Source organism: Hypomesus transpacificus, unplaced genomic scaffold (genome assembly GCF_021917145.1).
Source record: "Hypomesus transpacificus isolate Combined female unplaced genomic scaffold, fHypTra1 scaffold_260, whole genome shotgun sequence".
Lineage (NCBI taxonomy): Eukaryota > Metazoa > Chordata > Actinopteri > Osmeriformes > Osmeridae > Hypomesus > Hypomesus transpacificus.
Genome location: NW_025813787.1, coordinates 44,213 through 58,680, shown reverse-complemented (window position 1 = coordinate 58,680; position 14,468 = coordinate 44,213). Strand labels below are relative to the sequence as shown.

General features: G+C 43.9%; 2 protein-coding genes and 4 non-coding genes across 6 annotated transcripts in view; 4 read left to right on the top strand and 2 right to left on the bottom strand.

Annotated features, from left to right (window-relative positions):
• Nucleotides 1-3: 3 nt before the first annotated feature.
• asb3 (ankyrin repeat and SOCS box containing 3) lies at nucleotides 4-3,915 on the bottom strand. The gene is made up of 10 exons (XM_047014601.1): nucleotides 3,829-3,915; nucleotides 3,119-3,349; nucleotides 2,677-2,847; nucleotides 2,455-2,567; nucleotides 1,995-2,133; nucleotides 1,738-1,915; nucleotides 1,401-1,616; nucleotides 791-1,297; nucleotides 525-658; nucleotides 4-393 (listed from the first exon to the last, which is right to left on the bottom strand). The coding sequence occupies exons 2-10, from the start codon at nucleotides 3,315-3,317 to the stop codon at nucleotides 242-244; spliced, it is 1,809 nt and encodes a 602-aa protein (XP_046870557.1). The 5' UTR covers nucleotides 3,318-3,349; nucleotides 3,829-3,915; the 3' UTR covers nucleotides 4-241.
• Nucleotides 3,916-5,229: 1,314 nt separating this feature from the next.
• Nucleotides 5,230-5,302, bottom strand: trnaa-agc. Its single transcript has one exon. It is a non-coding gene; the product is annotated as a tRNA-Ala (tRNA).
• A 2,943-nt stretch (nucleotides 5,303-8,245) lies between these two features.
• trnaa-agc lies at nucleotides 8,246-8,318 on the top strand. The gene has a single exon. It is a non-coding gene; the product is annotated as a tRNA-Ala (tRNA).
• A 909-nt stretch (nucleotides 8,319-9,227) lies between these two features.
• trnaa-agc lies at nucleotides 9,228-9,300 on the top strand. The gene has a single exon. It is a non-coding gene; the product is annotated as a tRNA-Ala (tRNA).
• A 1,216-nt stretch (nucleotides 9,301-10,516) lies between these two features.
• trnaa-agc lies at nucleotides 10,517-10,589 on the top strand. Its single transcript has one exon. It is a non-coding gene; the product is annotated as a tRNA-Ala (tRNA).
• Nucleotides 10,590-11,735: 1,146 nt separating this feature from the next.
• The window catches only part of pkd1b (polycystic kidney disease 1b), a 29,756-nt gene continuing 27,023 nt past the window's right edge, over nucleotides 11,736-14,468 (top strand). The window contains exons 1-4 of the mRNA XM_047014589.1: nucleotides 11,736-11,920; nucleotides 12,182-12,362; nucleotides 12,624-12,811; nucleotides 13,779-13,897. Coding sequence (XP_046870545.1) covers nucleotides 11,854-11,920; nucleotides 12,182-12,362; nucleotides 12,624-12,811; nucleotides 13,779-13,897 — 555 coding nt within the window. The 5' untranslated portion in view covers nucleotides 11,736-11,853. The remainder of the gene's footprint in view (nucleotides 11,921-12,181; nucleotides 12,363-12,623; nucleotides 12,812-13,778; nucleotides 13,898-14,468) is intronic.

Sequence of the window (14,468 nt, the reverse complement as noted above, 5' to 3'; positions counted from 1 at the left end):
TATATTTTTTATTTTAAATGCAACAACCTCTTGCAAATAGAACTGGTAGTAAATTTAACACAACAAGTATACAACTATCAAACAGAAAAACTTTGGCATCTTTACATCAGATATCAAACGTTTTTTTTTTTGTCACAGTAGCAGGAAACTCAACTGCTTGCGGTTAAGTATATGGTGCAGGTAGACAACGATAGAACCAACAACAGAACGTGATGGTGGTGTGGATGTAGCGTGTGCTGTGCTATGGAGGAATGATGTCTGTGAACTGAAGGTATTTCTGGAGAGGGCGGGGCAGGGGAAGCTGCTGGACACAGGGCGTCTGCATCAAAGGATAAGCCCCTAACTGCTCCCGAACCTGGAGCCTGCAGAGGTGAGAGAGAGGGGGCACACCTTCTACACACACACACACACATATACACACACACACACACACACAATCAATTTGTGTCAGTTAACCAAACACGCTGGGATCCTTGGCATCTGTGACTGGTAACTGACACTGGTGGGTGATGTACGTAGCTGACCTAGGTGTGCGTTGGGAGTCCACGTCTTCTCTTCTAGTCGCTGGTCAAGTATTTGTCGAAGGTGGTGGGAGAGAGTCGACCAATTCACAAACTCCAGGAGGTAATTCAGAACGTCACTCTTCGCCTTCTTCAATCTGAGGCAAATAACACCGGAAAAAAAGAGGTGAAATATTATGAGCTGACAATTTAACACTGAGGGAAAACATTCTTAATAGAGGTGTGTGTGAAATTATGTTTGTCTGTCTGTCTGTGTGTGTGTGTCTTACATGTCTGAGCGTAAGAGCAGGGAAGGTTCCAATCCAGCCTGCAGTAGCAAAGGGAGCCAGCAGGGGGCATGATGCACTGTCCTGTCAGCCACTAACACCAGCCAAGTCAACTCCTCTGCATTCAACCACACATCCTTTAACTCCCCTGAAACGGACGAGTTCCCGCTCGACTGCTTTGGTCTGGACGCCTTCCAACCGGGCGGCTCTCGACTGGACCAGCTCTGGCTGGATTCATCTGAACTGCACACAACCTCGCTGGTTTCCTCTGAACTGGACATGGTCACGCTGGATTCCTCCAGACTGGACAAGGAGCTGTAGGACTGTGCCGGGCTGCACAGGCCCCAGCTTGGCAGGTCTGGTCTCTGAAGCAGGTCCAGCCTTCTCAGGCAGATTCTCCTGTGCTGTAGTATGAACTGCAGGGTCTCTGGCTTGTCGGTGTTCAGGGCGAAAGCCCACACCGCCTTGTTCAGAGTGGCCCCTGCAGCCAACAAAAGCCTCGCTGAATCACTGAGAGCGAGAGAGAGCGAGAGAATAAAAGGTTAAATACATGAAAAAAGGAACTGCCAGGCTGAGGGTTGGTGCATACCAGACTGTACTGGGCTCCAAGTACCTGGGGGTCCTGCTGGAGGCATGGAGGGGGGCCAGAGCCTTGGCGAGGGGCGACTGGGCTATGAAGGAGCTGCAGTCCTGAGCGTCAGGGTGGAAGCCCTCCTCCAGCAGCACCTGAGTACACTCCCTCTGGTCCGTGGCCAGGTACAGCGGGCTCACCCGGTCCTTCCCCCGGTCGCACGTCCGGTCCGTCACGGCGATCAGACGTCGCAGGATGCTGTCAAACGGCACCCGCAACGCAACAAACACAAAACGCACACATGAGTACCAGGACGTTTCTAGAGAGAGAAAAACATAAATGGGACAACATGACAGATGTCCTTATTACAGCCTGATACCTTATGTGTCCAAACTCAGCGGCCGCGTGGATGGGGATCTGGGGCCAGATGTCATTGCAGAGGATGTTGGCGTTGGCACCGTGGGCCAGGAGGGTGTTCACGCAGTCCTCGTACCCCTGCTGAGACGCGATCATCAGAGGGGTGGCAAGGTCTGCAGCCTGAGTGTTCACGTCCGCACCTGCACACCAGACACACAGGTGCACATGTGTATACGGGGAGGGAGGGGGGGAATCACACACACACACACAGCTGTGTACCTGCATCAATAAGGATCTGAAGGCACTCCCTCCGTCCATACTGTGCGGACAGAAACAAGGGGGTGATATTATTATCGTCAAGAGCTTCCAGCTTGCAGGCTGGCACAGCAATCAGGAGGCGCACCATCTCACTGGAACCCTGCCAGGGAAAAGAACAAGCACGAGTTTACATTTACTCAACGACATATAGGACGGCCGAGAATCGAACCGGCAACCTTCTGATTGGTAGCCCGATTCCCTAACCACTCGGCCATCTGGCCCCCATGTGTTGTTACACCAGGGTGTTAAATCCTGGCCCTCAGGGTCCAGGGTCCTGGATGTTTCCTGCTCCAGCAAACCTGATTCAAATGAATGGTCGTTACTAAGCTCCTGCTGAGCTCGATGACGACTTATTCATTTGAATCAGCTGTATAGAGATACAACGTTAGTGTTGTTTTCAGCATGTTGTGTGGAGGTCTACCTTATAAGCAGCCAGGTGGAGACTGGACCAGCAAGAGGAGGTGTGTTCTCCATTGACTTCTGCTCCCTTCCTGATGAGCAACTCCACAACTTCTTTGTGTCCAGCACTGACAGCTGTACCCGTGTAAATGAGGGAAACAGTCAGAATTTCTCAACTGGAGAAAAAAAGAAAGAAACTAAAACAAGGTGTGCATATCTGTATTGGAGTGTGAATCTATGTTACCTGCGTACAGAGGACAGGAGCCGTCATTGGTTGGCTGGTTGATGTTGGCTCTTGCCTTAATGAGCAGTTTGACCACTGCCAGGTTGCCACAGTGAGCAGCCAGATGCAAGGCTGTCTCCCCCTCATGAGTCCTGGCAGCGAGATAGCTACTGCCGCCTCGTGAGGTGGCCACTGGTAACGGAGAAAGAGTATCTCAGTATTTTGAGATGTGAAGGTTGTTCAAACGTTATGTGTATAGCTCATAAGAGACACATTTGACAACAGATCAAGAGGTTCAAGGGTTCAATTGCCCCGCTCCTCGTGCTTCGCTTTTGATAATAATGTACATTGTTTCTTTTGGGACTGTTCAAATGAATCTTAATAGCTAGTTATGAAACTTAACTACCAGTTACATTGCCCATAAGAGGAGGCCTTTATAACTATTGTTGTTCTGTGATCGTACCAGCAGCAGAGATGAGCTCGCGTACACAGTCGGCAGAGCCTGCAGATGCAGCTTCATGCAGGGCGTTCCAGCCGCGGTTATCCCTGCTGTCGATGCTACAGCCCCGGTGGATCAGCGTCCGTAGCCTCCGCCTGCACCCCGCGCGCGCTGCCGCGGCCACCGAGGACACCGTGTCACTATAACATTCTTTAAAGTCCATTTTCTTCCTGCTTCGGTACCAATTGAAAAAGTCTGAAACAATAGTTTATGTAAAGGGAATAGGTATGAATGATGCATGGATGTTCAGTTTATGTTAACCTCATATATTAACTCGTTACCTTGCTGTAACCATCATTCCATTTCGGATTTAACCTGCCTAGCTAACATATCACGTCACAGTGAGTGTCCCCATATATACAGGTTGCCATTACAACTACGGGAATGGGAAGCCACTGCTAATAACCAAGTGTATAGAAGTCTTCTCGGCTGATAATACAGGACTAGCGCCTGAGCCCTGTGCGTGCTAACCTGTTCGTTAGCTAGACATATAACAGGGCATGTCTAATATGGGGTTAGCCGTAAACGGGCTCTGGCACACAGCATGTTTATTCAAACGAAACAACTTTAAAACTTCATATTTTTATTCCAGTTGTTTAACACGCATCAAAGAGATCGCCGTTAAACGTTACCCAAAATATATGTAATTAGTTTCGCGATTTATCGCTGTTTACCTCAGACGACAACCACCACTTCACTCTTGCTATTAAGTACTTCCGTTCATGAAGTTGTAGACTTCCTGGGATGGGAAAATCTCAATGTGGAGGACCTGGGCCAGTTTTTCAGAAGTGATGCGATCGGATTACGGCTTTTGTATTGGATCAAATCTTGAAAATGAGTTGCAAAAAAAATAAGAAAAAGAACAATTTGATTAGATTACGCAATCCAATATTGGTTTTGATTTGGATTAAACCTTCAACATGTGTTGTTCAAAACCTTTTTTGTATAATTGGGATACCTTTGATCCAAAAATTCAAAATCATTCTGAGCCCAGCAGTAAGGTGGATTTCAGCAACAAAATTTAATAAAACGTGAAATTGGTCAAATATTTGTATCATGTAATTCATATATTTATTTATATGTAAGAGCAGAAGTACAGATTATTCTGGCAGTAGAACAAATCACTTTTCGCCAACTTCAGCAAACCAAAGCCCAATTTGAGATCCGCCTCCTAAAAGTAGAGTTTCAAAAAGCTAGTCTCCACAACAGAAGACTAACTTTGACAGTTCTTTAATTTTGTTATTTATTGGACGTTTAGCCTTTTTTAGATTTTGAAAAACTTTTTCAAAATATTCGCATTGCATTTGTGAAGAACATACACACACATTTCCCATGAAAACTTTTTAGTAGAATTGGAATACAACTGATCCATGAATGGGAAAATGTGTCCAAACTTTTGACTGGTGCTGTATATGTTTTTTTCAATTGTTTGTGGGTCAGATGACAGCTCTGACTGTTATGATTGTTTTATTTTACTTTTTTCTGTGTCTTCAAATCAAAACACTTCAAGGCGACCCAATGCTGGCTATTGAACCTCTTCTTTACTTGGCTAGCCTAATATATTGGCCTACATTGTTATACGTAGTCTCATTTACAATCCGGATTTGGTAATCTTGAAAAGTTTGTATCTGGATCAGGGTGATCCAATCCAAAGTTGCTTTGACAAACCAGTACAAAAGTAAAATTGATTACCTGATCCTGGATAGCAAAACATGGGATTTCAAAATCCAGATAATTCTGATCCAGATTTAATGTTTTGAACAACTGGCCCGTGAAGATCATTTGTCATATTGGCAGCACTGTCTGTGCCATGCACTACTGTAATAAAATGAATTTTATTGTAAGGTTGTAGTTGAGGTATTTAGAATATTATAACTTTTATTACTTTTCGTTCACCATAATTTTATTAGCTAGCTAGAGCTACTGTTACCGAGATTATGTTGCATTCTTAATATTCTTTCTTGTTCCCCGTGTGTGGTAGCCAAGATGTGACCCGATACACACCGGTAGTTGACTCTAATCACCGAGATGAACTGTGCATTTCTGATTCATCATTCCTCTCAAACTGAAAAGTTTGGAGGATGCGGGCATCGATCCCGCTACCTCTCGCATGCTAAGCGAGCGCTCTACCATTTGAGCTAATCCCCCGCCTACAACAACGTCAACAGTTAAGAAAATTCTTCCTATTTTATCTTAAGTATGTATTAAATATTGATTTATTGCATGAGTATGTGTACACTACGTGTATAGTTTACAATACCCAAAGGCTATATGCATTTTGATATCCATATCTCAAATAACCTTTAAAAAAAAAAGTTTGCAGCCAAAAAATATAATTTGTCTTTTATTCTGAAGTTGGTTGAATACGGAAGTAACTGAGTTAATACGACGGAGGACCTTGTGAAAAAAGGTGCTGCGAGCATCGATCCACCGACCTCTCGCATTCCATGGGAGCTTTCTACCATTACCGCTAAAGATGCGGAGGAACAATGGGGGAGAAGGAAAAGTAGAAGATGGGAGAACAAATTAAAATGAGACAGAATAGGGAAAATTAGAGGGTCCCAATGTCCCAAAACGTCTATAACCCATTGTGTTTTAAAATATTTTTTTAAAGTATTTAAAAAGTACCGACTTTCACAGTGATTAGGAGAGAGGAAGAACGGTCCATTTTCAACCACCACTTTAATCTCCCAAACGTCTTATTATGTTATTAAAATTACACAAATTAAGCTATATGGAGATAAATAGCTCAATAAGTGTAATTTGAATAATGTTGTTACCCCTCAAACTGTATGGTTTCTGAATTTTGTATGCCTCGGCCTATCACTCCCACAACGTTTTTTGTTTCTGCATTTAACGCTACCTTGTAAACGTTTGCATGATCTGTGTTAAGGTTTTAATGTGTACGTATGCAAGAAGGCATTTCAGTGCTTAAGTTCCACCCGTGTAACCCTGTAATTCAAAACAAACTATTCAAGCTGACATGAAGATTATCAAAATATTTTTGTGGCTTGTGTAAATTTGACATATTTGGTTGCAGACAGAGCCAGCTTAAAAAGTGACTTCTGGTGAGAAAACACTGTCAGTCTGCTACTGTAGCTACAAGTTAGCTTAGCTATAGTCTAGTGACGTGTAATCTGCTCCACTTACCACGCAAAGTCTTGCATTCATTGTCTGCACAACTAAAATTCTCCCTCAATTTCCTTCGTTAACTTTAAATTAAAACTTTGATAAGCTACGAATATCATGTCAATTCGTCAAATTTAGCTAGCTAATAACATTGCAATTCGACGTCAGCCGTCGAGGACCCCTAACCACATGGTGAGAGAAGGCATGGGCAATTGTAATTGCGCAAAAAGGTCTCATGATTTTTGTTTCATAAAAAATAAATAATTATGAAACAATTACCTTTCACTTTGTCACATTTACAAACAAATTAAAATGTCTGTATGTAAATGTGAGCCTATCCAATGAAATCTATTTTTTTGCCAATATTTATAATCACCCCCATTGAACTTTAAATGGTCTTTTCCACCTTGCCCTTCCAGAATTTGCCAATCTAGTGACGAAGCAGCCAGTCGATTAGCTACTCGATATTACACAGTCGGTCTTGGTCAACACGCGTTCATGAAGTGCAAAATGAAGATGCCCATTTTACGGAAAGTTTGCCTTAACACACACACGCAATTATTTAATTAACAGTACACGAGGGGGGAGCAACAAGTACTGTAGCTGACGTTACAACACGTGGAACGTTGTCGTTGGTTGAAGAAGTTGAGCGAGCTAGTTAACTACCACTAACATCGTTAGCTAGCCTAAACTTAGGCCTACAGCTGCCTCAGCCTGTTGTGCACCCACCGCAACTTCAACAACTTCTATACAGTTATAACATCTCCTGATTGCGGTGAACCAGCTACAGTGTGCGAGGAAAGTGTTTGAGGCCACACCAACAGACAGTATGGCCCACCAGACACTCTCTTGCAGCGCCCCATGCAGCTCCCTATCCAGTAGTAGTTTCACCTGGCTGCACCACCATCGTAATCGACCTGAGCAACTACACAGAGCAGAAAATATGTGAGTAAAACTAATAATCAATAGTGAAGCTGCTCCACATCTTTGCCAGATATATTTAAACATAATTATCTTAATTAAATAATAAAAACAAAATGTTGAAAAGAGCTGCCTTCGATGTTTTGGTTGTTTGTTAGCTAGCCTAGCGTTAACTAGGTTTGATTGCATTAAGCAAAATGGTGAAAAGCCTCGTGTTGGGTTTTCTTGGGGCCTTCAAATCACTTTAACCGTGTGTTGGAAGAGGGAAACACTTCAAACATGTTTGCTAATGTGACCTAGCGTTAGCTAATTTGTTATTTTCCTTTTTAACCAGAATTTGCATGCAGACATTTGCACGTGTAACTAAGCACTAATTCTTCATACTGCCCCCAAGTGTGCATGCAAAGTACATGTATACATGGTGTCAAGCAGGGCTATTTAGGTTAATTCCCTTTAGACTAAATTGAATGTTAGTGTAACTCAAAGGTTTTTAGGGATTCCATGCGCCATAGACATTCGTTTTCAAGTGGGATACATTTAGTTCAAGGAATGCACCCTTCTCAATGACATTTTTACAGTCAGGAGATTATTCCTATTAGTATTATCAGATACCACCACAGCACCATGAAACGGTCTAAGAAAATTATGATTAAAACATTGCCTAAACATGTTAAACCAAATACAATATTCAGTAAGTGAATGGGACTAAAATTTAAATTACTGTCAATACATCGTTACAACGTTATTGATTAAAATGTCTATTTCTTTAATGGGAAAGTCGTCAGAAGAAGTCACGTGTCAGCCAAGTCGGCTCATCCAATTCCTTATTTAACCAGCTTCAGAATAAAAGTTCTTTAGGTTACGTTAGAAATGTATTTGCACAATATATCAAACTGCATATAGTCTTGGGGTCTTGTAAACTATAGATATTTTCTCCATATACACATGCAAGTTATGAAAATGTGCTTTAAATACACTTAAAATGAAGATAGTACGGTGAGAAAGATTCTTAATATGTATAATTCGGAGAGGGTTCTATAAGGGGGATTAGCTCAAATGGTAGAGCGCTCGCTTAGCATGCGAGAGGTAGCGGGATCGATGCCCGCATCCTCCAACCTTTTCCATACAAGGAGAAAAACTACTTAATATACAGAAGGGTCTCACTCCCTTGCATCAGCTAGGCTAGGCTTCATTTTACTACAATTTGATTTCCACAGTTAACAAATCTTCAGTATAACAACATTGTCATGAAATTTGCATGGTAAGTGTAATAAGATAGACTTAAAGAACCACAAACACACTCTTTGTTTTTTGCAATGTGAGTTAATGTAAATTTGTTACATTTGATAACCAAACTGAAGTCCTTTTAAACATAATATCAATTCATGTTGATAGTAAAATTCTGTTAAGCGAGCGTAGTACCATGTTCAGTGGTTACGGCGCAGGTAGAGTAGAACCCAAGGTCTCTGGTTCGAGTCCCCTCCAGGACAGAAAAGTAATTCTCCTTGCCTTCAAGTGTGCTTATGTTTTAAACCACAGCTATATATGGTAATTACCTTTTATACATTTAGTCATTTAGCAGACGCTCTTATCCAGAGCGTTTTATAAGAGCAATTTATAACTAAATTGAATGACCATATAGGTCGAAGTTCTTTGTGGATTCAGGGCACATAAGCCATTATCTTGCAATGCAGTAACATTATCAGCTTAGATTACTTGACACATGGTTCAAGGTATGCATACGTCTCAAGATTTTTACAACAGCTGTGTCAGCCAAGTCAGCTCACCACTTCCTTATTCAACCTTCCTTGTTCTGAAGGCAGCTTCAGAATAAAAGTCTCTAGTATTTGAGATACAATTTAAAAAAGGTATCAGAATACTAGTGTTACTGTATTGTAAAATATAAAACATATAAAACAACAACATATACACACAATTTATCAATGTGCCCTAAATACATGTAAAATAAAGATAAGGCGGGCAGGAAGACTCTTATGTCCTAAATTTGCACGCAGTTCTGAGAGGGGGATTAGCTCAAATGGTAGAGCGCTCGCTTAGCATGCGAGAGGTAGCGGGATCGATGCCCGCATCCTCCAAACTTTTCCGTTTGAGAGGAAAAAAGTGAGTAGAAGTCCTCAATCCCTTGTCAACCACTACAATATGATCTACTAACACACCCCTAGTGTAACATGGTGTTACAATTTATGAAACTAGCCATAAGGTCCAATCAATTATATTCATGTTGCTCATAAATGTCTGCCAAGCGAACGCTCTACTATATTCAGTTTTTACCTTTATGCTTTGGCCTTTGAAAACTGAAATTGAAAATTCACGTCTGGTTATATAGATGGAATTGGGTGTTTGCATGATGTGTCTTTGTATTGTATGAAACGTGAGTTTTTGTATTTAAGGCTTTTATGTATTTATCGATTGTTTTTACTGTACAGCACTTTGTGTTCACTTTGGATTTAAAGTGCTCTATAAATACATTTTGCTTGCTTGCTTTATGGAAGCAGGAGAGTGGAACCCAAGGTCTCCGGTTCGAATTCCCCTGACTCCAAGTGTACTTAAATACTTGGTGTCAACAAAACCCACTTATGTTAATTCCCCTTTTAGGACAACATTTCATATCATATTAATATAGCTCAAAGTTTTTTATGGGTTCAGGGAATGTTATGTTGTGCTTGTAAGTCAGTTACATATTCTCAACCTAGATGACTAAAATATACTTCAAGGTATGCATACTTATCAATAAAATGTTTGCAGCCATTGCTGCAAATAGTCATAAATTCTAAGGAAATTATGACTAATGTTCCTTAAAAAAAACGAATCAAAACTCGAGTGCCATTGAGTTGACTAGGACAAAAAAAGACAAAAAAATAACTTTAATGTTTAACCCCTTAAAATACTCAGTCAGTGACTGGTACTAAAACTAAATTGAAAAAAATATTGTCAAGATTAACAATGCTACAATATCACCAGTTAATTACACAATATTCAAGAGTTAAAATATCAGTATGTTGTTATTGGGAAAATGGTCAGTCGAGCCATGCGGCAGCCAAGCCTGCTTGTCCACTTCCTGATTCAACCTTCCTCATTCTGAAGGCAGCTTCAAAATAAAAGTCTTTCTAAGATTTTTGAGATACGAATTTGAACAATATATCAAAATGCATGTAGTCTTTGGGTATTGTAAACTTGCAATTTTCACTATACACACATGTAGTTAATCAATATGTTCCCTGAATACACTTAAAATTAAGAAAATTCTGTCGATAAGACTAATAATCCGTATAATTCCACAGAGGTTGTGCAGGGGGATTAGCTCAAATGGTAGAGCGCTCGCTTAGCATGCGAGAGGTAGCGGGATCGATGCCCGCATCCTCCAAACTTTTCAGTTTGAGAGGAAAAAATTGAGTAGAAGTCCTCAATCCCTTGTCAACCACTACAATATGATCTACAAACACACTCCTAGTATAACATGGTGTTACAATTTATGAAACTAACCCATGTTCTCATGTTGCTGCTGTCCAGACTGCCCATTAAACTGACACCCCTAACCACGGTTTTTATCTGTTCCGTCGCCAGGCAACTCTAACGGCATCCTCTCCTTAAAAAAAAGAAGAGAAAAAAAACTTTTCTTTCCCTGGCATGTGCGTCACAAGGCGTTCAGTTCTTTAGACGGTTTACTTGCTGTGTGTTTTACACCGAGTCAACAAGCACAAGAAGAAAAGAGGCTCGAATGACGCTCTTTGCTCCCCCGGCAACCTAGACCGGTTGTATACTCCAGAAGTATTTATAAGAGGACTTCTGGAACAACTATTATTTTTTTTTTTTTAGCTAAACTGGCCCAGAAGTCTCACTAGAGAAACCGCAGACCAACCGATGTCAACATTACTGTCACAGTAGTCTCTTGGCCTCATCGGGGGGGCTTAAGCCTGGCTAGTATAATGGACCCAGGCCCATATCCCCATGTGAGACTCCTGCCCTGTCTCTCCTCAGTCTGGGGTCTTCAACAGCTCTGCCCCCCCCCCCCCCGGCCTCCTCTCTCTACCCTGCCCCCTTCAGGCCTCCCCTGCCCCCCCCCCCCCTGGCCTCCTCTCTCTACCCTGCCCCTGGGTCCGTTGCCCAGAGACGAGCACTGTCACCCAGCCTTGGAGAGAGGGACGAGCGGGCCTTGAAAACAATGGCATCCCCCCCCACAGCTCATAACTCACTCTGACTTGGGAGAGGGTGGGGGAGAGATGGGAGAGGGACGGGTAACTGGGAGATGAAGCTAGTGATGAGAGAGAGAGAGAGAGAGGTTTTGAGATGGAAATGTAGACACAGACAGGCACAATACAAGACATGGGGGGGCGGGCAGTGAGAAAGAGACAAGAGTTAGACTTAAAGGGGAAAGGAGGAGGGGCAGAGTAGGATCCCTTGGGCAGAGAAACAAAACAGCCAGAGAGAGGGAGGGGGTAAAAAAAGGAGAGGGGAGTGGAAGAGAGAGCTAGAGGGAGAAGAGAGGAAGAGAGAGACAAAAAGAGAGAGAAGACAACCAAGCACCCAAGGGACCCTCAGTCCGAACGCCCACCGATGTGCAGAAGCTACAGAGCTCCTGTCGGCTGTCGCGAGCTCCTCCACCCAGCTGGGAGTCCCAGAGGACAGAGATGACGGCCCCTGTGATCCTGCTGCAGCTCTGGAGCATGTGGGCCTCCCTGCGTTCCTCAGTGGGAGGTGAGAACAACAAACTGTAGCTCAGATCACACTGCCCACACACCAGCAGCAGCCAACAGCTGTTGGCTTGGTGTGATGTGCCTTTTGGTGTTTGTTGGGACAGTGTGAGAATGACAGTTGACTTTCCAAACATTCTAAACCCAACAGAAATAAGTTATTGTTGTTTGTGGTGTGTGATTGTTGGGACTGTGTTAACTCAAGCTCATCGAGTTTTGGGCGGTCTGTTTATCGCTCATCTGAGTTTTCTTCCTCGTGTTTCAGAGGAGACTCTGTGCCCCGCGGGAGCCCAGGTCGACCTGGCGACGCTGCGATGCTATTGGCTGTCAGGAGCAGCGGCGGCGTGGTCGGAGGTGCGGGGGGGGTGCACACTTACGGCAGGAGGAGAGCTGGCGAGGGTACAAGGTCCAGACCACCTGCTGTTCATCCAGAACGCCTTCCCAACGTGAGTAACGAGAAGTTGAGTTTATGTTGAGGTGAATACGGACATGGGATTTTTTTCTTTTCCAAGTATAACATTTATAAATTTATAACATTATTTTGTATTTTTGTGGCAGTGTAAATGTGTATTGTTTAGATTTCTTTTGTTTAGTCCTTTATCTTCGTTATTTCTCAAAAATAAGCATTTTTGCTTGACTTATGTAACTTTGTTTGAATTTATTTATTAGTGCTTAATAAATTGTTTACGCTCTCCATTTGTCTATAGGAGAGCCGGTGCCTGGGTGTGGGTGGGGCGCGGGGGGGCAGAGGGCCCCCAGCCGAGGGCCCCCGGGTGGGGCAGGGCTGGGATGGGGCTGGGAGACTGCCCCCTGGTGGCCCTAGGGACCAGAGGGCAGCGGAGGACGACAGCATGTGAAGAAGAACATCTCTCCCTCTGTGAGAGCCAGGTGACAGGTAAGGCATGGGGGGGAGGAAGTACAGGGGGGAGGGAGACAGGGGGAGAGGAAGTACAGGGGAGAGAGAAGGGGAGGGAGAAGGGGAGGGAGAAGGGGAGAGAGAGACGGGGAGAGAGAGACGGGGGGAGAGAGACGGGGGGAGAGGAAGAAGGAGAGAGAGAGACGGGGGGAGAGAGACGGGGGGAGAGAGACGGGGGGAGAGGGACGGGGGGAGAGGAAGTACAGGGGAGAGAGAAGGGGAGAGAGAGAGGGGGAAAGAGAGAGAAAGAGGGGAGAGGGAACTAGAGAGGGTACAATTTGTGGAAATTGTGGGGTGTGCCCCTGTATTTTTGTACGACCTTTGACTGGTTAGCTCCTGCGATTCCCACACAGCAGAAGTATAGTAGTTAGCTAGCTCTACAATTTACCGGGGCTAGGCCTGAATCTAGAAGCAAAATGGAGCACAGCTGCCAGCTGTAGTACCGTAAATGCAGGTAGCAACTCTTGTGCTAAAGTATTTGAGTATTACTAAAGTATTTAGCTGGTCGGCTCCATGACGCCGCCAAAAGAACGAAGGGGAACTAAGTAGCCTCAACTTTCCACAACAATGGTTGTGCGCGCCGAGGCGTGAGCTCACCCAATAAATTACAGAAAGGGCCAGAAGAGAGAGGGAGAGAAGCATGGGGGGAGAGAGAGATAAGCAGAGAGAGAGATAAGCAGAGAGAGAGATAAGCAGAGAGAGAGATAAGCAGAGAGATAAAGAGAAGGACAGATGAACAATAATGGCATTTTCCTTTTGTTCCGAGAGAGAAACTATTTGAATATACAATAGCACGGCATGTCAATGCGAGAGGGAGAGACGGATGGAGAGAGAGTGCGAGAGAGTAAACTTTAGAAACCGATAAGGACAGAAGATGATACAGACTGTAAAGTAGTGTTGTTTTTTTCTCTTCCCTATGAAATATGTCCCTCTGTGCTCCCTGTAGTGTCTCTGCCGTCTCCAGACAGTTACCTGACAGGTGTGCCTCTGATGTCCGCCGTGTACGCAAGGACCCAACTCCGCCCCCTCCCCATCGCCCCGGCAACCAGCCAACTCGGAGTGGAGGTGAGCCTCATCCAATCACTCCCTCCTATACTATTGTATATCCTTATTCCAACATGCAGGTGTATATTTATACAGCCTAAATAAGATATCATGTGTGTGTGTTTAATTCCTTTGGCATGACCTTCTTGTGAGTCAGTATCGCTGTCGCGCTGGATAAGAGCGTCTGCTAAATGACTAAATGTTCTCAGTATATAATATAAACAAATTACACTAAAATATTGGGTTTTGTCTTATGAATTTGTATTGCGGTGATGTCTTGTCTTAACTATGGATTGCTGAACCGATGTCCCCCCTGTGTACTGAACCAGTGTCCCCCTGTGTACTGAACCAATGTCCCCCTGTGTACTGAACCAATGTCCCCCTGTGTACTGAACCAATGTCCCCCCTGGGTACTGAACCAATGTCCCCCCTGTGTACTGAACCGATGTCCCCCTGTGTACTGAACCGATGTCCCCCTGGGTACTGAACCAATGTCCCCCCTGTGTACTGAACCAATGTCCCCCTGGGTACTGAACCAATGTCCCCCCTGTGTACTGAACCAATGTCCCCCCTGGGTACTGAACCGATGTCC

Bases quoted from the DNA above. Each gene is read 5' to 3' on its own strand.
- asb3 (XM_047014601.1), bottom strand. From the start codon at position 3,317: ATGGACTTTAAAGAATGTTATAGTGACACGGTGTCCTCGGTGGCCGCG. The intron at 659-790 runs GTAAGACACACA...TATTTGCCTCAG, and splicing joins CTGCTCTTACGCTCAGACAT to ATTGAAGAAGGCGAAGAGTG. The intron at 394-524 runs GTCAGCTACGTA...GTGTGTGTGTAG, and splicing joins GACTCCCAACGCACACCTAG to AAGGTGTGCCCCCTCTCTCT.